This window comes from Leucoraja erinacea, chromosome 36 (genome assembly GCF_028641065.1).
Source record: "Leucoraja erinacea ecotype New England chromosome 36, Leri_hhj_1, whole genome shotgun sequence".
In the NCBI taxonomy this organism is placed as follows: domain Eukaryota; kingdom Metazoa; phylum Chordata; class Chondrichthyes; order Rajiformes; family Rajidae; genus Leucoraja; species Leucoraja erinaceus.
In genome coordinates this window covers 332,928-360,233 of record NC_073412.1, presented here as the reverse complement: position 1 = coordinate 360,233, position 27,306 = coordinate 332,928, and the positions used below count along the sequence as shown (strand labels likewise).

The window sequence follows — 27,306 nt, the reverse complement described above, 5'->3', positions numbered from 1 at the left end:
AGGAGAGGAGAGGAAGAAAGGAGGAGAAAAGAGGAGGTAGAGGAGGAGAGGGGGAGAGTGGGGGAGGGGGGAGAAAGAGGAGAAAAGAGGGGGAGAAGAGAGAAAAGGAGAGGAGGGAGAGATAGAGGGGGAGAGGGGGAGGGAGAGAGAGGAAGAGGGAGAGGAGGGATGGAGGGGAGGAGAGCGAGGAGAGAGGAGAAAAGAGGAAGAGGAAAGAAAGGGAGGAGAGGAGGAAGGAGAGGAGAGGAGGGAAAGAGAGGGGAGAGAAGAAAGAGGAGAGGAGAGAGAGGAGGGGAGGAGAGAGAGGAGAAAGGAGAGGAAAAGAAAGAGAGGGGAGAGGAGAGAGAGAGGGAAGAGGGAAAGGAAGAGGAGGGGAAAAGAAAGAGGGAGGAGAGAGGAGAAGAGGAGAAGGGTGATAGAGAGGGAGAGGAGAGGAAGGGGAGGGTAGGAGGAGAAGGAGAGGAGAAGGGAAAAGAGGGGAGAGGGGAGGAAAAGAAGAGGAGAGGGGACAGAGGAGAGGGAGGGAGAGGAGAGGAGAAGAGAGGAGAGGAGAGGAGAGGAGAGGAAAGGAGAGGAGAGGAGAGGGGAGGGGAGGGAGGAGAGGAAGGAGAGGAGAAGGGAGAGGAGAGGGTGAGGGAAGGAGGGAGAGGAGAGGAGAGGAGAGAGAGGAGGGAGGAGGGGGAAAGAGGCAGAGGAGAAGAGGGGGAGGTAGAGGAGCGAGAGGGGGAGGAGAGGGGGGAGAGAGGAGAGGGGAGGAGAGAAGAGGAGAGGAGAGGAGAGAGAGGATGGGGGAGAAGGAGAGGGAGAAGAGGAGAGGAGAAGGAGAGGAAAAGAGAGGGAGAAGAAGAGAGGGGAGGAGGAGAGGGAGAAGAAAGAAAGGAGGATGGGGGAGAAGGGGAGGGGGAGGAGGGAGAGGAGAGGGGAGAAGAGGGGAGAGGAGAAGAGGAAGATTGAGAGAGGGAAAGAGAGGAAGAGGGAGAGGGAGAGGGAAGAGAGGATGGGGAAGAAGAGAGAAGAGGGAGAGGGAAGAAACAAGAGAGAGGAGGGGAGAGAGGAGGGAAGGGAGGGGAGAGAGAGAGAAGAAAGGAGGATGGGGAGGGGAGGAGGGAAGGAAGAGAGGAGAGACGAGAGCCCACGAACCTATACAGGATAATGACGGGGGGGGGAGGGGGGTATGTGATACTGGGATTAAGTTACTGGGAAGAAGAGCGAAGGGGAGAGGGGGGAGGGCGGGAAGGAGTAGCATCTGATAGCTGAGTTTCAACGGTGATAATCCACGCAGCTCTCTATCTAGCTCCAAGGATCCCCCATCTCCTACCCTCTAGGGCACACACCCCCCATGACCTACACTGAAGGAGGCCAAGAGGGGGGAGGTTTTATTAAATGTGAGGTTGAATTGCGTAGGCAGAACAGGAGGAGCAGGATAGTTAGCTGAATGTGTTCTTCAGAGTGGAAAGGATGGGAGACTGCAGCGCCAGAGCTCTGGGCTGTCCATGTGTCCCCAGTTCATTGTCGTCATAGGGAATGCAGGTTTCAAGACAGGAACCTGGAGTAGGAAAAGGCCAATGGTATGTTGGCTTTCATGCAAAGAGGAGTTGAGTCTAGGAGCAGGGAGGTTCTACTGCAGTTGTACAGGGTCTTGGTGAGACCACACCTGGAGTATTGCGTACAGTTTTGGTCTCCAAATCTGAGGAAGGACATTATTGCCATAGAGGGAGTGCAGAGACGGTTCACCAGACTGATTCCTGGGATGTCAGGACTGTCTTATGAAGAAAGAATGGATAGACTTGGTTTATACTCTCTAGAATTTAGAAGATTGAGAGGGGATCTTATAGAAACTTACAAAATTCTTAAGGGGTTGGACAGGCTAGATGCAGGAAGATTGTTCCCTATATTAGGGAAGTCCAGGACAAGGGGTCACAGCTTAAGGCTAAGGGGGAAATCCTTTAAAATCGAGATGATTAAGACTTTTTGAACACAGAGATTGGGGGTGATCTGGGGAACTCTCTGCCCACAGAGGGTAGTGAGGGCCAGCATGGCCTATAGTAAGAGTGGAGTTAGATGTTGCCCTGTGGTAGGTTGGCAGGTTGGTATGGAGATGAAGGGCAGGTAACATGATACTGATTGGATGCATCAGCCATTTGCATAGGAATGCGCGATGGTGCAGGCTGTGAAGGGCACGAATGGCCTCTTACTCCTGCACATATGTCTTGATGATGTCTATGATGAAGCTAGAGGCAGGAAACAGTGGGCTTGGTGGTGAGTGTCTGGAATGTGGAATATTAGAGTTGGGGGGCTATGACCCGATTGGGTGAAGCGAATTATTGAGTTGGGGGTAGGGGCGTGATACTGTAACCGATCCGTGGTGGAGGGTCCAGCATATATGTGTGCTGGGGGGCTTATGGTGCCGAAAGGGCCCTGAGTTACACGGCCTTTCCAAACAAAACGCTGGCTAATTGTACAAGAATAAAAGAAGGAACCTCGCTTCTACAATGCGGACTTCAGTGCAACACAGGGAGGAACGTATAAACGATTACTTGGCAGCAAGTATTTCTGAAACAAAAATTTCACGAAATAAGCAATAAAACGAACGACTATGGCGCCTGGACGAGAAACCTATGTTTAAACCGAATATCAATAAAATGAAATCCTTACTTGATTTCTCCAAGTACTGAAAGTAGGCAGGTTGGGGGATGATGTGTAAGCAGCACAGCTAGTGAACGTGAGAAAATGCCAGCAAAAGAGTTCGCTACAGCTCTAATCACCACATCCATGGGAGGTACCTGTATACAATTAGAAAAACAAAACAATGTGCTTAACCTGAGGATGTAAAGTCCCAGGTGCAACCAAAAAAACTTTCATCATATTGAAGACAAGATAATCATGGAGAGTAATCCAGGTACACAAGAAGTAAAAATATAAAGGCAGTAAGAAAGCCAAGACTGATGTCTAATGACTAGACGGATCTGAGGATGGAACGAGGAAAAGAAATGAGCACAGCACAGATTCCTAGAGTAACACTCAGGTGGGTCAGGCAGAGCAACTGCTGTGCGAGAACAATGGAGTCGGTGATGGTTTCAGCAGAAAGTAAATATCGAGGTAAACTCAGCGTGAGGGCTCAAAGGCGAGACATCTGTACCACTGCGGGGCATAGGCGTAACGGATATGTGATGATTGTGCACACAGAGATCTAGAGTAACTCAGAGGGCCAGGCAGCAATCTCTGGCAGAGAACATGGATAGGTAGGGGAAAGGTATGACGCAGAAGGGTGCCTGAGGGATGAGTATGTTCGGGGAGGGAACTTCTATGCAGTCATGGAACAAACCACCAGATCACATATTGGTCCGTCCTAGGGCAAATGATGTCTGACACGGGAACGTTACAATCAACTTGGTGTCTTTCAAGTATTTGTACATCAGATCTACAATTCAGGTAGTTTTGATAATGTACTGTAATGGAAACCTGTGAGATAACAGAAGAGAATTGGAGTGAATTTGCCAAGGAGGGAGAGTCTTCTATAAGGAGAGGTGACGATATAACAGCGAGGTCAGCTTGAAGATAATAATAATAATGTAATGAATGTATTAATGTAGTATAGCCACACAATTTTTAGGTCAAACTTGCATTGATCACCCAAAGTGCTTCACATAATTACATTACATTACACACAGGCAAGGTGGTTGAAGTGTCTTGCCCAAGGCACACAACGACAGGAGCACTCCAAAGGCACATGGATTCAGAAACAGGGGACTAACCGTAGAACTGGGTAGACAGCCCAAAAACAATTAAGCCCTATTGCCGCCAATATTCTGTCGTGCCCCCTTACGGATATTGGAGACACAATGGGGATGGAGCAAGTGGGAGTGTTGGGCCACCCTCGATGTTGGGCCCCTGATGTTGGGGCCCTTGATGTTGGGCCCGTGATGTGGGGGCACCACTCATGAATGTACCTGAGGACGGGACAGTGACTTACCGATACTGCCTCATTTGATTTCTGGAAGGACCAAAGACAGGTGACTGAGCCGAAGAGGAAGGTAGTACTTCAAGAGACTGAAGCTCACCACAGGGTGCCCTCTGAAGGGCACTGCACGGTGAGGTGGGATGTCCAAGAAAACGGCGAAGGGAGGCCCGAACGTGGGACAGGACGCAGCCTGGAAATGGACTGCAGTTCGTTGTAGGGTTTGTGATCCTGAACTGATGAAATGCCTGGCAAAACAACTGATAGCGGAGAGACTGGATTGCACGATCATCAAAATCGCAGAACAAGGTATATTCTCAACAACCATGACGAGCAACAATGTTTAAATGCGTCAACAATGGCAGAGTCTGGTGTTAAAATAAAAATCGTCTGCACCTATAAGGGCAAGGATTATCAGTCCCCACTCTATATAGTTATGCCTTATACCTTGTCGACATCAATCTATGTCGTCCCAACAAAGATCATTACAAAAAATTTTGGTAATTTTAATCCGTTAAACACAATAGGGGAAACCGTGGGAATAAGTTCAGTCGACGTCGATTAGTTTAGTCGTATAAGTTAACATGAAAAGGAGACGGTGGTGACGGCAGCTGCGGATTGCACCCCCCAGCTGCGCTCCAGGGATTCCAGGGCACCTAGCCCGTACAAGTGCAGTGTATCTCTCTCCAGCTCCGCCAGGTGAGACTCTGCAATGGACAGTCCCTGCAATCCAGAGGGCAACTGAGCAATCCCCCTCAGGAGACCTGCACAACACACAGCAAAAGCATCGGCGAGATGGTCACTTGGACTTTTGATCAGACCACTTTTTTTTCGCTGAACTGTGGAGAGGTGCTAGCTTTTAATGAGTTGTCAACAGACGGTGGCATCATAAGATTTCTGCCTGCATCGCTCGACGTGTATGCTATTGAGTCGTCCTGCCAGCCAATCTGCCAGCTACACTTGCCATGTTGACATCAGTAAACATAGCGCAGAGACACTCAGTTAATGACTATGGGTCCCAGCAACAAACATTCGCCGAATGCACATACAGAGAAGATGGGCTACATTCAATTTGAGTTCAACAACGGGCCAAGATAATTGCCCAAACTTGTGAGTGACAATGAAGATCTGCCCCAAATCATTTGATTATGTTCATAAAGAGAAATAGGAGCCCGGGGGGCGGCCACATGATAGCGCGACCTCAGCCAACTGCACCCTCTCGCGGTATCCACTAGGCTCTCTTTCATCCCCTCCTCGGGATATTGTTTATCCACTTCGAATGTCTGGAGGATCTGCAACGACATGTACAAATGACACCCTGGCTGAGAGGGCTAAACTACTCTGCCCCACCAATCTACTACACGTTCAACAACAGCCACTGGTTCCTTCCGCCAGTATTGGCAACAAGCACGATGCTGAGACTACTTAACGGGAGCCACAAGCCTGCCTCAAGGAGGCAAGGAGTTGCCCTGCTTCACTCTGGTTCGTGCTGGTTTCGTGTGGTGGCTGATGAGCCGCTCAAATACCTGGGTGAACTGCATACGACTCTCATGACGAGACTGGGGCGACAATGGGAATGAGCGGCGAGGCAGGTGGACAGGACTGAGGCAGAGCATTCTTTTCCACCACAAATTCACATGGTTCCTCTGTGACTCCTAATGCCCAGTTTTGTACTCCACACCTCCTCACTGACATGACACACCAGAGACAAAAGAGATGAGGTGAAAGTGACTGCAGTTCTTGCTTGTTGCTCTCTGCTCTTTCCTTCCTACTGCTGCTTTTAGGACTCTGCAGGCTGTTGAGAGGCAACGGGTTTTAAACACACACACACATATATATATATTTTAAAAAGTATAAGTGCGATTCCTTCCCAACTACATGGAATGCTGGAAGCACTGCATCCACAATCTCCACAACATAGGTCTTCAGCTCCTACTGATTTATTTCCTTTCATTCTCATTAAACCCCCAACAGTTTTTTTACTGATACTAATTTCTTTGAGCAACCTCGCTGGACCTCGAGTTCCCTAGTCTTTCTGTGAATGTTTTTAGGTCTCCTTCAGTGAGAAAAGACACAAAACATTTCTTTAATTTCTCTGAATTTCCCAAATTCACAGTATAATTGCATCTGAATCAGATTCTAACGGGTCCACATTAACTTTAACTATTCTTTGCCTGTACTGGATCTCAGATTTGCTGGTTTATGCTGTTCAGAAGGAGCTGATCATGGACTTTAGGAGGGCACATCATCCGAGGACGTACACTCCATTGAGGATAAATGGGGATCCTGTGGATAGGGTGAACTGTTTTAAATATCTGGGAGTCCACATCTCCGAGGATATGACATGGGCATCACACGCCTCAGCACTCGTGAGTAAGGCAAGGCAGCGCCTTTACCACCTCAGGCAATTGAGGAAATTCAGAGTGTCTCCGAGGATCCTCCAGTGCTTCTACGCAGCGGCGGTGGAAAGCATCTTGTCCGGGAACATTACCATCTGGTTTGGGAATTGCTCTGCCAAGGACAAGAAGGCTCAGCAGAGAGTAGTGCGTTCGGCCGAACGCACTATGGAAACTTCACTTGCCCCCCTGCAGGAACTATACATCAGGAGGTGCAACTCCAGAGCCAACAATATCATGAGAGACCCCTTCCACCCATGCAACAGACTGTTCCAGCTGCTACGGTCAGGCAAACGCCTCCGTTGCCATGCGGTGAGAACGGAGAGGTTGAGAAGGAGTTACTTCCCAGAGGCCATTCGGACTGTAAACGCCCATCTCACCAGGGACTAACTCTACTGAATATTTTTCCTTACATTATTTATTATGTAAAAGAATATGTGTGTTATGATTGTGTTTATAGTTTGTTTGTTTGGTTGTTTGTCTTTTGCACAAGTCCGCGAGCATTGCCAATTTCATTTCACTGCACATCTCGTATGTGTATGTGACAAATAAACTTGACTTGACTTGACCTCCTGCACTATTCAGTCTGAGGGCAACTCCCAACTCACTATTTCTTAGCTCCATCCAAACTGATTCCATTTGATGATTTCCATCATTAAGATCCTCCCCCTCCAGGTGACGCAGTACAAGAAAGTACCTTGATTCTCGGGGCCACAGTTCCTGCTCAGACTGGGTGAGGTGGCAGGGCTTGTGAATACTGTTGTTACTGACTGTGCAGAGAGAGTATGCTTGCTGTGCCTCCTTGTCTGTTGTGAACGTTTGCTGCATCTCCCACTGTCTGGCAGCGTTACTAATAGCCAAGCGTCGCTTCTCCTGTGACCGGGAGCAGACAGTTAGGGCTTCCAGTTTAGGCGAGATAATCAATGAATGACAAAATCTGCAAGCAATGCATGAGATGAACACCCATCTATCTACGTGGAGCGGTGGGTGGGGTGGGGACTGGTTGGTGAGATGAGAATCGGCAAAGTTACAGTGGTCCTTCACACAGGTTGTATGGAGACGAAAGGCGGTGACCCCAGACCAGGACAGCTCTAGTGCTTGTGCTAATGAGTACATAAATAGGAAGGTGGAACAGATAAACGTGTGGCTGTGGATAAGTCTGGTAATGTCTAATGAGGCAGAATTAATTAATTCTTTTAATAATAAAGATCTCCATGGATAGAGTGATCTTGGTATGGTGAAATTTCACATTGAGATGAGAATGAAAAAGGGCCTGAAAATAGGTGTCATAAGCATAAAGCAATGCAATGGTATGAGGCGGAGATGGCTAAAGTGGACAGGAAAAATAGATTAATGAGCAAAACCAAAGAATAGCAATGGAAGAAATTTATGAAGATATTGTATAACTTCACCAGAGAAACATAAACACTCTCAGAAGGATTCACTATCAATCGCTAATTAAGGAATTCAACAATGGTACAAATTGAAAGAAAAGGCATACAACATTGCAAATATTAACTTTAGGCCAGAGAATGGGAATTTTTTAGGAATCAGCAAAGGATAACCAAGAGAGTTATAAAGAAGGAGAAGATAAAGTATGAGAGAAAACCTACGTAATGTAAAAAGAGAATTGATGCAAGTATAAGCAATATATAAGCAAAGTTCAAGCTGAAGCAAATATTAGTCCCTGCGAGGATAAGACTGGGAAATTAAAAATAGGAATAAGAGAAATGGCAGAGGTCCTCACGGGTCAGAATGTGCAGGGTATGCTTGCCTTCATTGGTCAGGGGATTAAGTATAAGACGCGGTGCTATAAGACTTGGACTAGGCTGCATTTGGAGTATTGCGTGCCGTTCTGGTCACCGCAATAAAGGAAGAATGTGGAGGCTTGGGAGAGGGTGTAGAGATTTACGAGAAGACTGCTTGGATTAGGGGGTATTAGCTCCAAGGAGAGGTTGGACAGACAGATTGATTTTCTGAAATGCTGGAGGTTGAGGGGAGAGCTGTAGAAGAATAGAAATTTAGATGTGTAGGAAGAAACTGCAGATGTTGGTATGAACCCGAGATAGACACAGAAAGCTGGAGTAACTCAGCAAGACAGGCAGCATGTCTGTAAAGAAGGAATGGGTGACGTTTCCATGATCATATTGAATGGCGGTGCAGGCTCGAAGGGCCGAATGGCCTACTCCTGCACCTAATTTCTATGTTTCTATGTTTCGGGTCGTGACCCTTCTTCAGCCCTTCAGGTCTGAAGAAGGATCTCGTCCTGAAACATCACCCATTCCTTCTCTCTGGAGATGCTGCCTGTCCCGCTGAGTTACTCCAGCTTTCTGTGTCTATCTATAGAAAATTAGAAGAGGCATAGACAGGGTAGACAGTCAGAACCTTTTTCCCAGTGTGGACATGTCAACTAGTGGACATAGCTTTAAGGTGAAAGGGACAAAGTTTAAAAGAAATGCGAGGAGCAATTTTACTTTACAATGTGGGTGGTTGTTGTATGTTGAACGCACTGCCAGGGATAGTGGTGGAGGCGGATGCAATAGTGACATATAAAAAGCTTTTAAATAGGCATACAAACATGCTGAGAATTGAGGGATACGGATCATGTGGTGGCAGAGGAGATTTGGCACAGACATTGAACCTTGAACGCAGCTGTTTCTGCTGGAATGATATTCACTCATCATCAATACTACTCCCATTAGTTATTTACTGAACATTCTTTTTTCAGTAAAACTACATTAAATTAAATTTGAGATTGGCTTTGATAAATTATCCATTTCTGTTGTTTTAAAAGATATTTTTTACTAACTTTTTACTCTTTAGGTTGTGGCTGTGAACCCAAAAACATCTTAAATATAATGCACAATAATTCAATATGATTCTATTTGGTTAGTTTATGGCTGTGTAATGGCTAGGACTGAAAGTAAATGGCCTCCTGCAATCTACACTGTTTCTCTTTCTATTCATGCCACCGAATGTTCTGTTATTATTTCACATTTGATTTTCAATTATTGACTATTGGATTATTTTTGCAATGAATATGAAACTAATACTCCAGCAGTGAGCCCGCACCTTCAAGATTGCCTGCTTGTGGATTTCACGTTTCTTGTCGTCCTCTTTCCTGGCCATGACCGATGCCATTCTCCTCTCCTCTTCCTGCGAAGAAATCAAACGTGTGAATTGCCTCTCTATTGAACAAAGTAATAGATTCCTTAAAATCCCATTTTTTACATCCCACCATTATTCCCCAACCCTCCAACAGGCCCGATGATTCTGTACCGTGCCCTTCCTGCTCTCCATTTAACCATGTCAGTGTGACAGCAACAGTATCAAAAAAAAATGAAATGAAATGAAATGAAATGAAATGAAAAAATGAAATGATTCAATTTATTGTCATTGTCAGTGTACAGTACAGAGACAACGAAATGCATTCCTTCCCATGAGTTGACAAACACACTACGTTCACCTTCTTTCATTAAAATAACTTCCATTTAGTCTCACATTCCCCCCAAGTGGCTGATCACACCCATGCCTGTGCTTTTACTGGGCTGATTTGCTGTCCTATATTTGACTGCACCTTCCCCAGACTGTCTATGGGGAATCTGGTCTATGTCCCATTCCCTGCCAAATTAGATGCAGACTTGTTCCCAACAGTCCCAGCAAACCTCCCTTTGAGGATGTTGGGTCTTTCTGGTTCAGCTTACGCAGGTCCAACATCCCTAGAAATAGTCCCAGTCATCTGGAAATCTAAATCTGCCTAATCAAATTAAACTCCAAATGCACCACAGTCCTGGAGTCTGTCATGTATCACTGGCTGCTATACTGTATTTCTATCAATGTCACAAATGGTTTTCAAATTCCATTTCAATCATCTTTCTAATCCCCAATTCAACTAGTTAATCCCAAAGTCTCAAAACTATTCCTCAACGAGATGAAGCAGTGGGTCAGTATAAGAGAGCATTCCATGAGTGTCTTGTTGCTCAGCCCACTGGACTGATGGACAGTGGCAGAGCTGGATGTTACGGCACACATCCCACCAGTGCGGCCAGCCTTGGAGACTCACTGTTATTTTCTTCATGTCCAACTGTCGGAGCTGCACCATGTGTCGGAGAAGTGTTTGCTTGTACCATGACTCCTGAGCTATGGGATTGCCATCCAGGGTGACCTCCGAGAGTGATACAGAGTCTGCCAGGCAAGCAATGTTCTCAAATCTGCGTTTTATGAAAACATTTAATTAAAGAGGCTAATGAAACTGTATTAAATACAATTAAGAAATGAGAAATAACTAATGGATACAACCATCTCTGAGAATCTTGAACATAAATGAGCAAAGATGGATTCTCTGCTTTGCTAACTATCTCACAGACTGCACTCCCATCCCATCCCAAAGGTTTATGGTCACTATCTCTGTTGCATTAATTCAGCCTGATTTCTGGTCTATTGTGGCAGCTTGCTAATCAAGATAAAATGAATATTTAATTTAATCACATCTCACAACTAGTATCTTTCACTTCCGAAGTAGTATCAGTTTCTTGCAGTGGGATCCAATAGAGTATCCATTTAAATTGAATAAAACAACGGTGCAGTAAGTGGAGCAGCAGGTAGTGTTGCTGCCCACGGGTTTATGAAAATATGCAAAGATCAAATGTTTGCATATTAATTCTCAAGATACGAGTGTCACTGCATTCATTGCCCAATTTTAACTGAGCTGGAAAGATGGGATTCCATCTGGTGAAATTGCTCTCTCATGCAGTTCCATGTAGGGCAATGCAAAGTTGGACAAGAAGCTAAGTATGGGACCGCCTGATATAGAACACAAGCGCAGGGAGGTGATCGTTGAATCACACAAACATTATTTAAGTCATAAAATGTTGGAGTTACTCAGCGGGACAGGCCTGAAGAAGGGTCTCGACCCGAAATGTCACCCATTCCTTCTATCTAAAGATGCTGCCTGTCCCACTGAGTTACTCCAGCATTTTGTGTCTATCTTCGGTTCCTTCCTACACATTATTTAAGTCATATTGAGCCAACTGTCAACGGCTGCAGACAAAACATCGCATGAAGGGTGCAGCTGAGGTGTACAAGGATTCTGCCAATGTTGAAACATTATAATTTTGAAGAGAAACTGCTAAAGGCAGGGGTGGAACTGAGAGGAGGTTCGATTGGAGCGGAGGCCTAGTCAAAGTGAACACAAATGAACCTGTTCCCTGGGTGGGAGATTGCAACCTTCACCTGGTCCGCCCTGTTTCGACAAATGCAATCAACCCGGCGTGCACAATCAAATAAGATCAAATAGAACAATTTGTCCGACAACTTTAGGCTGTGCACGCCATACGCAAGACGAAGAACCTGTTCCTTTGGCAGAAGAGTCATTTGGAACCACAGATTTAAGGGACAGGATTGACATACAATTGGAAAGAAATGGCCTGATTAGGAATGGTCAGTGAGGCTTTTAGTGTGGGAAATCATGTCTACAAATTTTTAAGAGATGACATTGATGAAGGCAGGGCAGCTATGCTTTCTAACGCAGTCGTAAATATATAATTTTTGTACATTTTTCCTCAGCTTTGACCCTTAATCTGTTTTTTTCAATATTAACATGTGTTAGTAAATTACAATTTCTTGATGTGAATCAATTTCTCGTCTCAGTTTGGCTGACTTTGTAAACTTTGTCCAGAGCCTTCCCTCAGGTTTCTTCACAAACAGGTAATGGATTTAGTAATTGTATTGATCACAGGCTGTCTGTGAAGTAAAATTATAAAACATGAGATGGCAGTGACTGGGAACCAAAGTCTTCATGGTTTTTTCTGGTTATTTTGGGTGCAAGGAACCTTAACAATAAACAGCCAACATTTTCAGATGCCACGTCACTCTATTAATATCAATGCATGCATGTTGATTTATCATGAATACATATCTATACACCTTACAACAGTGTATTGGAATATATTCTGCAGAATAATAAACTCCATCTGATTTACACACATTCCATTTAATAAACATTTATAATTTTATTTTAAACTGTGTAAAATCTGTATCACTATTTATTATCAAGACTAAATAATGTTGAAAATGAGGTATTATATAATTAAACTTGTGACAGAAGGTGCAGAGCTTGCTGGCGGTACTTCCTGGTGTACGGGTGCCCTTCACTGAGACACTGTTAAATGGCTGCAGCAATCAGGCTCAGGCTGACAAATGCAGTCGAGTACACGAGTCAGCAATGTGCTGAAATAAAACCAAGCCAGAAAATAAAATCACTGGCTTTATTCAATTTGTCTGTTTAACATAAAAACTAATTACCGAAAATGCAGCAAACACAAATGTGAATAGATTAAATGCCTCTGCAGTAACAGTAAGCAAAGGCTTTGGCCTTTAACTCAGTGAGCATCGAGGCATTGTGGAACTGCCTGGCATTTCTTGTTAATAATAAAAGGATGCAGCTCTTACCTGGATATGTTGTTAAAGCTGAGGAAAAATCTTTGGAGACAAGGTAAAGAGTCTGCATCTCTCTGTGAAGGAAAGATAAAGAGGGAGTTGTCAGCAAGACAGTGCATAACATCGCAGCAGCCTTCGGAAGCATTCTTGCACTTCCATTTACTGCAGCCTGGTCAAAAGGTTTTGCTCACAGCGACTGAGCCCCTGGTTAAGAGCAAGCATTGCAGGAGAGCAGACAGATGAATTTGTCATTCGGATGCTGTTGCTGCAGCCACGGGCAGGGCCAAGCTGCTGTCTTAGTGACGGTTGTAGAAGCCTGCGCAGTCACTGCACAGCATCACTGACTGGCTCTTCAACCTGCCACTCTCACTCTGCTCAGCATGTCCTTACAGTGTGGCTGTTCCCCAAAGGACTACTAAAACAAGTTAATTTTTTGCCTTTTATTCATCGGCCACATTAGTGGAGCTGTTCAGTACCGATTTTTAATTTAAGTGAAATGCAAATATTATGGACCCGCCACCAAATGGGCTAAAATATACCGACAATCTAACAGTAAACAGAGAAAGTAAGAACTACATACCGAATAAACTCTGTGAAGAAGAGACCACAATGGAGATTTCTGTCTGGACATGAGAGTGTAACCCTGATGCTTTGGGTAAACCTTGTGATACGAGACAGCACGAGGCAGAACAGCCCCAACACGCTGAAAAGCTGCAACATTAGCTGTCTCCACCTTCCTCCCCCCCCCCCCCGGCCCCCCCCCCCCCCCCCCCCCCCCGCTCCATCTGTCCGCGATCCTTCACTACACCTTGGTCCACCGATCACCTACTGGCCCTTCACACCCCTCGCCCTCTCTTCTTCATACTGGAAACACCAAAATTTTCTCCCTTCCCCTCACAGATGCTGCTCAACCCGCTGTGTTCCTCCACCTTTAACAGCATTGCCGTATAGAGGGATCAAAGGGTTCAAGACCATAGCTCCCTGAAAGTGGCAACACCATTAGTGGTAAAGAAGGCAAATGGTATAGTTGCCTTCATCATCAGGGCATTGAGTACAAAAGTCATGAAGTCATGTTGCAGCATCACGACCTGTAACGACGCCTACCTATTTTCTTCAGAGAAACTGCCTGACCCGCTGAGTTACTCCAGCATTTTGTGTCTATCTTTGGTATAAACCAGCATCTGCAGTACCTTTCTATTGCAGCCTTATGGGACTTTGGTTGAACTGCTTTTGGAGTAATGTGTGCAGTTCTGGTCGCTCCATTACAGAAGGGATGTGGAAGCTTTGAGGGGGGTGCATAAGAGGTTTGGCAAAATGCTGCCTGCATTAGGGGATATTAACTAGAAGGAGAGATCAGACAAAGTTGGATTGTTTCATCTAGAATGTCAGAGCTTGCGGGGAGATGGAAATGTCAAGGACCATGGCTTTAAGGTAAGAGGGACAAACTTTAAAGCTGATGTGTGGGGCAAGTTTTGTTTGTACAGAGTGGTGGGAGCCGGGAACACACTGTCAAGGATGGTGATGTAGGCAGAGATCATAGTGGCATTTCAGAACCTTAGAGAGGCTTATGGGCATGCAGGTAATGGAGGGATATGGATCATGTACAGGTAGATAAGTGTTGTTGTTGGCATCATGTTTGACCTGACATTGTGGGCCAAAGGGCATGTTCTTGTATGGTACGGTTCTATGTTCTGATGAAGGGTTGTAGACCTGAAACATTGACTATTTCTCTTTCCACAAACGCTGCCTGACTTGCCAAGTTTTGTAGTGTGTTCTGTTTTGTTTCAGATTTGCAATATCTGCAGTTGTTTAATATTTTCATTTAATACTATCTGTATTATCTAGTGAATTTTTGATGAAAGAAGGTGGTGTCTGTGTTATCATACTTTGTCAAGTGTTGAGTAAGGAGCAGGGTGTACTGAAGCTGTATTTATGCTGGCGCTGCAAAGACATTGGTTTCCTTTAAAGAAAGAATTTTGGTTAATCTTCCAAGGCTAATCTGGATAAAATCCTGTTTGAATCATTTCCCAGGCCAGTATCACTGCTATTTCAAGTTTGTGTAAACTATTTCTCCCATCTCATGTCCACCACAAAAAAACAAAGTGTTGGAGGAACTCAGCAGTTTAGGCAGCATCTGTGGAGGGAATGGACAGACAACATTTCAGGTCAGGACTCTTCTTCACGCTCAAGAGTCATGACCCCAAATACTGCCTGACCCACTGAGTTCCTACAGCACTTTGTTTTTTGCTCAAGATTTCAGCGCCTACAGTTTCTTGTATGTTCACGTACCACCATGTCGGCAAAGCTGGGACAGGGTGCCTGAAGTCTGGGAAAAGGGCATAATATTAGAGATTCCTTACTAATGCCTGGATAATTTGTTATCACAGTCTGTATCTGCTGCATACCGTATTGTATTGTATACTGTTCATCCTTCCTAGTCTAACATTTATTTTGTGAACTGCTAACATTCCTTTTCAAGATCAGCGGTCTGAATTATGCAGCATGAGCAAATCTTTATTCAGAAGTCATGATTAAAGCTTCAGCCAATTAATAAATGAGGGGTTTCAGTTTGCTTTAAATATGTACCTTGCATTCATTACACATTACTCTGTGAGGAGTTTGTACATTCACCCCATGCTTCATCCTCCCATATCCTAAATGCATTGGGGTTTATCAACTGCTGTAAATCACCTCTCCATGCAATTAAGTGGCAACATAATCAAAAGAGGTTTGGTGGCCAAATGAGAGCATAATTTGCAGGTGTACAGACAGATAAGGAGATCTACTCATGTTCTCCACAGATGCTGCCAGATCCACTGTTACTCCAGCACTCTGTGAAGCATCACATATCCATGTTCTCCACAGATGCTGCCTGACCCACTGAGTTTGTAAACCAGCACTCTGTGAAATGTCACCTATCCATGTTCTCCATAGATACCGCCTGACCCACTGAGTTTGTAAACTAGCACCTGCAGTCCCATGTCTCCAGGCGAATGTAAATTTTTTTCCCCATACCCTAAAAGCGTGCTGGTTCATTCATGAGACTTAACATTTTCTGTGCTTTTTACAGATAGAATAATTTATAAAATGTGAACTTCAGGAATGGTTGCCCTTGTAAAGACTGAAGGAACACTCAGCAGGGAAGTAGAGCATCGGTGATAGGAACTTGTCGACCATTACCTGTAATTCTGGACATGCTCACACAAGAAAACTGCAAGTTTATCGGAGTAATTATGCCAATGAAGTGTGGGTGAAACCTGGTGCACCCAGAGAAAACCCCCAAAGCCCGAGAGAGAAGCAGGACTGGAGCTACGACCACCAGCTGTGCCACAGAGCAAACCGTGGTGCTCATCAATGGGATGAAGAGAGAGCTCTTGAATATTGTTCAATATAATCAACACCAGCATCAAACTACCATTGTTCCTACAATGTGAATGAATGTTTTCTCCACTGTGTTTAATGAGCGTGACTGACTCAGCACATTGCATCTGATTCCAGTCCCACGCCAGAGACCTCGGCTCCTGATACTTACTGAGGAGTGCACACTGGTACAGCTGCTCTTGTTTCAGTGGCAAAACGGATGTGGTCGGTTGGTCATGCATGTGACTGGTTGACGACATCAACTGGTTTAATAGGGTGTACAAAGATTGTGAAAGATAATAGGTGGGGTGTGTCGAATAAGCCGATGGCAGGAACCCATCCATGAAACTAATCACAGCAAAGGTGGATAGCAACATAATTGGTATCTCTGACGTGATAATGATAATCTTCCAACAACATGAACACTTAGTAGCAGAGGAAGCAGCAGGAGGAGGCTTGGTTTACTAATGGATAAAACAAATATGCTCGAACAGAAACTTTATCTTCATGGAAAAAAATCATCAATTAAAGAAAATTACAAAACACAGTCTTTTACAGCCAGGTTGTTGAACACAATGACAAGTATCATGAATCAGCTCAGTGAATGGGCCATGGATAACACTTACCACAGATTCTATGTGATTACGTCGGAGATTGAGTTCTGTTAGTGAGTCAAGACCATTCATATTTTCAGCATGAACAATGAGGTTCCCTGCAAGATTTAGCACTCGGAGTTCAGTCAGATGGTTAATGTTCTCTATCCTCGAAATCTATCAATAAATATAGTTTGAATACTCACATTTCCTCAGGTGGCAAATAAAAATGAGAACATTGACAAGTAAAGACATAAGGAAAACATTGTGGTTTTAAATAATGATTACTCTTCTCCAAACACAAAGTAGAACTCAGAGTCTTATGGAAAAGTTATGCAAATGAGTTGACCGTACTGAAACAGTGCGCACAGACTGCCCAGTCTTTAATCAGACCCATCGCTCTCTCTCTGATTATTACGCTGGGATTGTTCTAACTGGCTGGTGGCCTCTGACTCTCAGCAACAGAGCATACAACTTCCCTTCCACTAATTATTAGCAAGTGTTCAAAGTTTTCATTGAATGCAAAACTGGATGTGCTAATGAGGGCCGAGGCAATGATAACTCTTCGCCTACTTTGTTTACATACATTCACATTTTATAATACAATAAGCTTGTAATCTGGCTTGCTACATCTCAATTCATTATAAATTGGCAAGTCAGGAGGCTACTGATAAATTGTAGCTTGGTGTGCTCAAATTCCAGGTTTGACCTATTAATTTATATATCAGTTTTGGAAAGGGAACTTTTGGGAGAGGAAGAAACTTGTGAGAACTGCAGATGTATCCAAAGAAAAAACAAAATAGCAGGTTACAGTAATGAGATAAGGGAGGGGTGGGTAGAGGCTGATTTGTAAATATAAATCAGCAGATGCCCTGTCCAGCACAAGTAATTCAGTGTGATGTGCAATGGATGAATGAAAGCCACATCCTGCAGGCTAGGTTTTCTGATCAATAGGTCAGACTTGAATGGGTAACGATAGCTTCAGTCAGTGACAGAGTCATTATCCTCGACCTGTTCAGGTGGTAGCTACAACACTGAGAACCAGTCAATTGGAAAAGTACAGGGAGACATTGCTCAGAAGGTGCAAGCATCTGGACAGCAGCCCAATGAACTTTGTTTCACTCTTTTTCACAGCTTGCGTTTCTACTTCACAACATCGTGCCAAGAAATCCACATTGAGATGAAACAGACGGCAATAGAAGCAGAATACAAAGGCATTTTACCCCTTAAGGTTATAACAATAACACAGAATAGTTACAACATTAAGCATTAACATTAACATTCAGGCCACTGAGACAGTAACGGCTTGATTTAAAAATCCAACTGGTCCCACTATCTTGCCCTCTCCTCACAACTCCCTGCAGATCCTTTCCTCATAACATCTCATACAGCTCACTTCTGAATGCCACAACCTCACCCCTTCTGTACAGTCACAGCAGTATTTTATACACCCAATCAACTTCCTTCTTCAGTCTGAAGAAGGGTTTCGGCCCGAAACGTTGCCTATTTCCTTCATTCTATAGATGCTGCTGCACCCGCTGAGTTTTTCCAGCACTTTTGTCTACCTTCGATTTTCCAGCATCTGCAGTTCCTTCTTAAATAATTCCTTCTGCTACTTCTAGTTGTTGCTATCACGTTAATTCTATGTTCCCTGGCCTCTGCCAAAAATCCATTATTTGTATTACCTGTTGTGAATTTGACTTCTCTCCCTCCCATTGTTCATGATTAGATGTTCAAGTCCCAATTATTGTGTGTAATAGAATTCTCACCTTTCATTTGTTCCATAGTGATTTTACAAATATTTCCCACATGCATAAACTGATTAACAAATGTAGATTTCTCTTATTTATCTTTTCAAAATTCTGTTACAACTCCATTCTACCTCCGCTGTCCTATTGATGTTAGCATTCCCCATGCGTAGGTTTCCACCAGGTCTGAGACTCCTCCATTTGCATACACAACTGCCTAAGCTGAAGGAAATTAGGAAGGCGATAAAGGGGAATGAGATATTCATGTGTGTCTGAAACCACAGGAAATGGGCAAGGTCCTGAATGAATACTTCTCACCTGTATTTACCATGGAGAAGGACATGAAAGCTAGTGGTTCAGGAGTACTAATATCCTGGAGCAAACTAACATTACAGTAGGAACATACTGACATTTTTTAGATACTCGATTTGGGTAAAAATGTACTCACTTTACCAGGTACCTTGAGCAGGAAAAATTACAATCCATTTATTTGACAGGGTTATCTGAATAGTTTCCAGAAAATAGTTGATCAGTGACATTACACCAAGTGTCAGAACACAACTGTCAGTTGCTGGCACAACACAGAAACCTTTAACAATTATTCCAAACACTAAAAACTAGTATTATCACACAATCAATCTGATAAATGATTTGTTTTTGGTGTAAAACTGATCAAATCTGGTTGAATATTTGAATGCTGTCAGATTCTGTGCCTGTTAGTTGTGACATTACCACACCTGGTTTGCATGAAGATCCAGTACATCGAGATCAGTCAGATTCTCCAGATTGGAGATATTCTTGATCCTGCGAATAATAAAACATGCATTTACCACCTGCTCCAGTAAAGAACACCTCCTTCTTCAGGAAGCCCATTGTATTTGACTTGTCTTGCTCCAGTCCACTCTTTGGCCATTCTCAAGTCCAAGTCAGCATCTTGTGCCCAGAGACAGAATGCCAACAGACTGATGGATCACTGGCTGATTAAGTTGGAGCCTCATGAGGATTTACCAGAGTTAACAGTAGAGACAAAGTAACCTCCAGTGGAGGCAAAACATTCCAGGCCAGAGGATAACAAGTGTAAGTGTTGGATATCCAGATGTCAAAATTTGAGATTAATAACAGGAAATAAATAAATGGAAGATAAGTTAAACCCAATCAAGTTGAATTTATTGTCATTTGCACAAGTACGGTGAGGTTCAGGTACAATGCACAACCTTACTTGCAGCAGCATCACAGGTACAGAGGCGTAAATCATAAATTATATATAATTCACACAAACTCAACAAGGTGAAAAGAGAAAAGATTATGTTAAAAAAATCAAGACATTCGTGCAAAACATGATTAGAAATCAAGTCTATTGCAATTCTAGAGGTGGTCAGAAATGTCCTGTAGCTGAGATAGGATTAGAGTCGTGCAGATCAGTTGAAGAATTCAATAGTTGCAGGGAATTAGCAGTTCTACCCACCCCCTCCTTTATCTCATTGCTGTAACCTGCTATTTTCTTTTTTCTTTAGATAAAGCTGCTGGTGTGAGACTTTAGGCGCCTGTACCTCTTGCCTGATAGAAACAGGAATATTTTGTATCAGGCTTCATGGCAGGACTCCCCAAAATATTGCAAAGATATCTGACTACCTTCATGCGAATCCTTACATCAAGAGATCATATCACCAAATGTGGCATTAAGAATCTGAAGTAATAGTGAACTCAATAGGCATTGGAAGAAAATTTTCAATTGGCTGGAGTCAGAGAGATCAAACAAATTTGGGAAAAGTTGCTGAGTCAATCATTTCATCAAATGAGAGAGCAATCTACTGCCTGAATACACGAACAAGGATTTTGTACCTGTTCTTGCCCAGCATAAGCACACGGAGTGACCTCAGAGAAGAAAGACCCGAGATTTCCTCAATCTGATTGTTGTACAAGTCCAAGAAGATAAGGCGGCGCAGGTTGGAAACGTGCTGTATCTGCGTGATGAGGTTGTGCTGGAAATTCAACAAGCGAAGTTGTTGCTCACCCTCCAGTATTGGACAGACGGTTAGATTTCGCCTGATTAATAATTACAAATATTAAATTGTTAATGGAAAGTAATGAGTCTTAGATATTCAGCAAGTAAAGTTTTGCATGGTAGAATAAATTCCATTTCAACAAAAGATGGGTATTAAAAACAAATTTAAAAACTTCAAATTTAAATCTGTACGAGAGATAGTTCAAGTATTCGCGACAGAACATGCCCGATCACAAGTGTAATCTGCAACAAAATACCACTGAGCATTTTTCCAGGACATTTTTATAAACTGTTTTCATTTAAGACTTGGGTAAAAGGATGAATTTACATGTTGTCAATGATGTGGGAGCTATGGGTTCAGAGCTTAGATATTGTGATGGTTTATTCAAAAACAGTTCATATTGGGAGGGTTGAAAACAGTTAGTTTGTAACCTATGTAAAATACATTTATTGACTTTACCCACTGTAGTTCCAAGGGAACAATGCTGTAATTTCTTCATTCACTGTAGTTCTGTTGTAATGTAGACACCTCACTGAAAACCTGTCATTATTCTGATGCAGCTCAGGGAAGGTTTATTCCACTCCTCTCAATACAAATGCTATTTTTTTAATTGTCTACTAATTCATTTTTCTTCAATTAGGCAATGTTTCATTACAGTTGTGGCTGCCTTATTTCAGTTTACTAGATAATAAATTGACGTTTTAACTAAAAATATCAGTAAAATGCTCTCAATTTATAATCGTATCGATTTAACTTTCTTTTATATTCATGAACTTAATTACATTGTTAGGACCACTTATCATTGAACAGGTATGTGAGTAGGGAAGGTTTCGAGGAGAATGGATGAAATAGGGGGGTGGAAGATGGCAACCTTCACGTGGTCTGCCCTGTTTCGACTAATGCAATCAACTCGACGTGTACAAACGGAAGATCAAATACAACAACTTGAGGCTGTGCACGCCACACGACAGAAGAAGAAGATGAAATAGAGGCAAATAGGATTAGTTTACAGAGCAATTGGGTTGGCATGAATGAGTTAGACCAAGGTGCCTGTTTCCCTGCTGTATAATTCTGTGACTTTGGATTAGGCAGCATTTGGACTATTGCTTGCAATTCTGGTCATCCCAATACAGGAAAGATGAGGAGGCTTTGAAGAGGGTGCAGAGGAGGTTTACCCAAACACTGCCTGGATTAGAGGGTTTCAGTTACAGGGATAGATTTAGATAGGTATCTCTGGTTCGCCAGAGGTTGAGGAGAGACTTGATAGAAGTATATAAAATGATGAGAGGCCTGGACAGTCGGAACCTTTGTCCCAGGGTGGAAGTGTCCAACACTGGTGGACATAGCTATTAGGCGAGAGGGGGAAAGTTTCATGGAGATGTGCGGTCAAGTTCTATCACACAGAAAATGGTGGGAGCCTGGTATGCACTGCCCAGGGTGGTGGTGATAGTGACCTTTAAGAAGCTTTTAGATAGGAAGATGGAAGTGCAGGGAATAGAGGGAAATGGATCATGTTCAGGCAGATGAGATCAGTTTAACTTGGCATCATGTTCGGCACAAATATTGTGGGCCAAAGGGCTGATTTCTGAACTATACTGTTTTTCAATCTTTTAAAATCATACTCACCTGTCCAGATTCAGTCTGTCTGCATATTCCGCCCGCTGTTCGGGTGTGCGGTATACAACTGGTATTCCAGGTGTTGAAGGAAGCTCAGAGAAAATGACATTGTCACCTGGGAATTTACAAAGGGTTTGGTTATAATACAGAATTTCTCAGCATACAGAGAAGGTCATTGGACTGGAACATTTGTAGCCAGGCTAACATACAAACGGTGCTCCAACTAAATAAATAACAAGGAAGCCAGAAATGAGCTACTTCTACAAGTCAGCAATTCAGCCTATTTGGAAGATGACTTTTGAGTTCATAACAAAATGTTTTAAAAAATCACAAGCCCCTGCAATCTGCTTTTACCATTCTATGGAATCATGATTTATACATTGTCCTCATCAATCCATGTTGGTTTCACAGCTTGGAGTAGCTCTGCCTAGGAAGTTTATGTACAACCCCGGTTTAAAGTTCTCCATTTATCAACCATCACCCCCACCACCCCAACCTCAACAATATTCTGGATAGTGTTCAGGATTTCCATCATGCATGAACAAAAGAATCTAAGACCATCAGACAAAACATAGAAGCAGACTGTATAAAGGTGAATCATGTGATGTGGTGTATTTGAACTTTCAGAAGACCTTTGTTAAAAGATTTTCAAATTAAATCAGGATCTGTGGGTGGTGGGCTGGGGTAATTAATACCTGAGCATTGATTAAGGATAAATGAACAAACTAAATACAGAGGGTAATTTTCAGGTTAGAACTAACTTGTGAAGTGTCCCAGAGATCAGTGCCGATGCCCAGCTGCTCACAATCAATATCGAATATTTACAGTTTATCGCTATTTGCTGATGACACAAAGCTGAAAGTCAGTCTCCCCTGTGAGGAGATGCCAAGACGCTTTGGGATGATATGGACAGGGTGAGTAAATGGTCAAGGACATGGACGCAATAAAATGCAGAAAAATATGAAAAGTGGAGAAAATAAAAAGGTGATGTGATTTTTATGTGCGGAGAGATTAAAAAGTGTTGGTGCTGATAGGCATGTGGTTTCATAAACCACTTAACCATATCAGGACTGAGAGTAGAAAGGCATTTTTCATAGTTTTGTACAATTCTAATTCAGCCCACTTGACATAGGACTGTTGTTTCATTAGGCCTTTTAAAACAGAAACAGAATAGGTTACGAACAGGAAACAGGAAATACCTGGTAAGTACGGCAAGGTTCCGTGACCATGAGAATGGAAAGGCACAGCACTTTGAGAGCCCTGTCGAGATTTTAGTAAACTGGGACTTTGTGATGGCATGTCCCCAGCTGTTTCCTTCAATGACAGTTCTGAGTAGTGGCGGAGTGGATCATCATGACAGGTTATTTCTGTGAACAACAAAATTCAATGTAGAGTCTACAGAAGTATAATCTGCCTCCCTATAACTTGTCTACCTGGCATGATGTTTGTGCTGGAGGTACAATAATTTGCATTCAAATAATCAACAATTAAATATTATTAAAATATACAGAATATCAATTACAGCAATAGAAAACGTGTAGAATTGTCCATGAGAACAGAATGAAACTTTATTACAGAGTTCATTTTTGGGATACATACCAAACTTTTCTCACAAATATATATTTTCCAGGATAGCTCAGTGATTCTGTGAAAGGCAATATTAGTCCCATTCCCTTGCACTATTATGAAGTTCAGTCATATTATTAACGTTTTCCCATTATGGGTTGCGGTAATTTGCTCATCTTAGAGTTGTTTTACAGAAAATTTGTTTCAAAAGTTCATAAGGTCTTTGTTACATAGAGGGAAACAAAATAAGCTGCATTCTGTAGTAGAACCAGAGACAAAAGATCACGTGAGAGTTTAAAGCATTGTGGAAGAAGAACTGAATTGTAGGGTGGTCAAAAAAGGTTTTTGGCATAGTGACCTTCATCAGTCAGGGTATTGAGTGTAGGAGTTGGGAGGTCATGCTGCAGTTATATAAGATAGTGGTGAGACTACATTTAGAGTATTGTGTCCAGTTTTGAAGTATGTTTGAATCTGAGAGAGATAAATGTTAGTAGTCAGACAAGTGAATACTTGCAGATGTACCATACCTGGTTTTCCATGGAAATTCTTGTCTCCATCCACATTCAAAAGTTTATGTGAAGGAAGGAGATCCTTATTTGCTCTATAATCAAGCTGCAAAATAAAAAACACAGATTTAAGTGAAGTGAATTTCATGATTCACTGAATAAAACCACAAACATCTATAATGTAGAATAGAATGTTGTCATTATTTTCATCTGTACCAAGGGGCAGTGGAATAACATTTGTTTTGTGTGCTATCCAGGTCAATCATACTGTACATGAGTACGTTGTGCAAGAGAGGAAAAGGAAAAAAATGCAGCATATATAGTGTTCCAGCTACAATGAAAGTGCAGATAAAACAAGCGCAAGGGTGCAACAAGGTAGATTGGGAGATTGGGCGTTTGACAAGTCCGTTCATGAGTCTGATGGCAGCAAGAAAGAAGCTGTTTTTGAATCTGATGGTACATGTGTTCAAGCTTATGTATCTTCTACCTGACAGGACAGGGGAGAATAGAGAATGAGCAGGGTTGAAGAGAGAAGAAATTTGATTTAAAAGTATTTCACATATTTGGTCCAATGACATTCAAAACGCATTTTGATTCTAAAGTCAATTCTTGGCACAATTATCATTAATTAGAAAAGAAGAAAACAACATTTTTTGTCGCAAGTAAAACCAGTATTTTTTCAGTGTAATTTCTATCAATCATTGACACTTTTTACCTGCTGCTTCTGAGATAAACGATCTCCGACAGCTGAAGCCTGCACAGTTAACTGAAGACTGCAAGTATTAATCTGCAAACAAAATAATTAAGTTATAATACCTGTAATACACTGTACCTTGTACTAATAAAATACTATGTGATCAGAAGCCTAATTTTCACCACATCATTGTCAACACTAAACCATTAGAGGGCAGACTCACAACATTGCCAACTCTTTTGGTTTAAATAGATAATGTCATGTCTCAAAAAAATGTTTTGTCACAATATGGAAAAATATTGTATTGCAAAAATTGTCACAGTTCAATTGCCACAGAATTGGCTCTCCTCACCAAGACTTACTCCACCAACAAATGCAGAGATCACACCTGAAGTACTCTGGGCAGTCCTAACAACTGCACTTGAGGAAGAATGTACAGACCTCAGTGGGACTGCAATGATAACTGAGTGCCAGTGTTAGGGTGCACGTGGAAGGGCAGAGGCAACATTTAGAGAGTTGTGTTCCAACAGATGTCAGATAGAAGGACAGGATGGGGTTCAAGGCTGCGTGCCAAATGCAGATAAATGTGACTAGCCCAGGGTCATGAACAAAGTGGGCCGAAAGACCATTTTCAATACTGTATAACTCTATGACTCTAAGTCACAAGTTACTAACTAGGAATTGATATGCCAGCCACTTTTCTTTGTAAAATGAACAGGTGCTTGCAACCCTTTTTCTACCCTCCATGTAAATCCTATGCAATTTTCTGGGTGTCAGAAGGCAGTTATTAATGAATAACAGTTTGATAGCGCTGTCAGAGGTGTAAAAACAAATTGAACCCAAAATTACCAGAACAGAAAACTGAATTGTGGAAATATTACAGGTACACAAAATTGCTGGAGAAACTCAGCGGGTGCAGCAGCATCTATGGAGCGAAGGAAATAGGCAATGTTTCGGGCCGAAACCCTTCTTCAGACTGATGGGGGGTGGGGGGGGAGAAGGAAGGAAAAGGGGAGGAGGAGGAGCCCGAGGGCGGGCGGATAGGAGGGTGGGAGGAGACAGCTCAAGGGTTAAGGAAGGGGAGGAGACAGTAAGGGCTAGCAGAATTGGGAGAATTCAATGTTAATGCCATCCGGACGCAAGGTCCCCAGGCGGAATATGAGGAAATATTCTCCCAATTGGCTATTATGAGTGTTTTAAATGATGAATTCGACATTAGGTACGGAAGACTGTAATCTCGTTGTCAAAAGATGAGGAAAGGTTCTTTGTTAAGTAAAGCCCCAATGTGGCAGGCGGCCTCATTCAAACTCTTCCTTCCTTTGTAGCTGAGGGAGGAAGGAAGGAGATTTGAGGATGGATTCAAATGAAAACGAGAGCAGCTCAGAAATTGACAGGAAATATGATGTTGACTGAATTAGAGGATATTGGCTAGGAGAGGTTGCACAAATTTGTATTCTTTTCTCTGGAGCGCCAAAGGTTTCCCCCGGGCAGTGACCCTGTGCCCTCGGAGTGACCCTTCACCCCCGGAGAGTGACCCCGTGCCCTCGGTGTGATACCACCGGACAGTGACCTTCACCCCCGGACAGTGACCCCGTGCCCTCGGAGTGACCCTTCACCCCGGACAGTGACCCAGTGTCCCCAGACAGTGACCCCGCGCCCCCGGACAGAGACCCTTCACCCCCGGACAGTGACCCTTCACCCCGGACAGCGACCCCGCGCCCCCGGACAGCGACCCTTCACCCCCGGGCAGTGACCCTTCACCCCAGACAGTGACCCCGCGCCCCCGGACAGTGACCCTTCACCCCAGGACAGTGACCCCTCACCCCCGGACAGTGACCCGGTAGCCGAGACCTGATACACGCGGCTCGCCGGTCGGAACCGCACACACACAAAGGGCGAGGCGTGGGTTGGGTTTCCATGGATACTCACAGCACCAACCGGGTTTCCGAGCAGCCTCGCCCGATACTTGCCGGGCAGCATCTCCCGTCCCGCACCGTCCGCTCCCGTCCCGCACCGTCCGCTCCCGCTCCGTCCGCTCCCCACTCCCACTGCGGCCGCCGGCGCCGTGCTCACCCTCCCGGCTCCCTAGCAACCGCTACTTCCGCTATTCGCCGTGTCCGCGCTTCATGTTCCCCAGCGCCCCGCAGGCCGCGACTCCCGGCCCGGTCCGGCCAAGTGGGGGATCGGTCACTCCGGGTGCAGCACATTGTGAAGGGGAGCTTTCTGAAAGCACAAAGTAGGGCGGTGGTTCTGCGCTAACGCAATCCTTGCGCTCCCCGTAAACCTCGCCTTATAGAAACAATTAGATGAGGAACGAGGGAGCTTCAGGCTTTCAATTACAGCTTTTCACACGGAATCCGCAATTTTTTATTGTAGCTCTTAAGTTTATTTTTGTTACTGCAAAATAAAGTATACTAAAGGTTG

General features: G+C 43.6%; 1 protein-coding gene across 1 annotated transcript; it reads right to left on the bottom strand.

The window, feature by feature from the left end:
- Positions 1 to 4,537: 4,537 nt before the first annotated feature.
- Positions 4,538 to 26,947, bottom strand: LOC129713594 (leucine-rich repeat-containing protein 49). The gene is made up of 14 exons (XM_055662781.1): positions 26,812 to 26,947; positions 24,904 to 24,975; positions 24,210 to 24,294; positions 23,316 to 23,483; positions 22,126 to 22,231; positions 20,336 to 20,539; positions 19,231 to 19,297; positions 16,779 to 16,922; positions 12,805 to 12,866; positions 10,418 to 10,565; positions 9,427 to 9,510; positions 7,052 to 7,227; positions 5,648 to 5,753; positions 4,538 to 4,681 (listed from the first exon to the last, which is right to left on the bottom strand). The coding sequence occupies exons 1-14, from the start codon at positions 26,860 to 26,862 to the stop codon at positions 4,538 to 4,540; spliced, it is 1,617 nt and encodes a 538-aa protein (XP_055518756.1). The 5' UTR covers positions 26,863 to 26,947.
- Between the last annotated feature and the right edge of the window lie 359 nt (positions 26,948 to 27,306).

What these genes read in the sequence shown, in the direction of transcription:
- LOC129713594 (XM_055662781.1), bottom strand. Translation starts at nt 26,862, where the DNA reads ATGCTGCCCGGCAAGTATCGGGCGAGGCTGCTCGGAAACCCGGTTGGT. An exon ending in GAATTTCCATGGAAAACCAG is followed by an intron (nt 23,484 to 24,209) that starts GTATGGTACATC and finishes TGTTGTTCACAG; the next exon opens with AAATAACCTGTCATGATGAT. An exon ending in GTCTCTGGTGTGTCATGTCA is followed by an intron (nt 4,682 to 5,647) that starts GTGAGGAGGTGT and finishes TCTGGATTGCAG; the next exon opens with GGACTGTCCATTGCAGAGTC.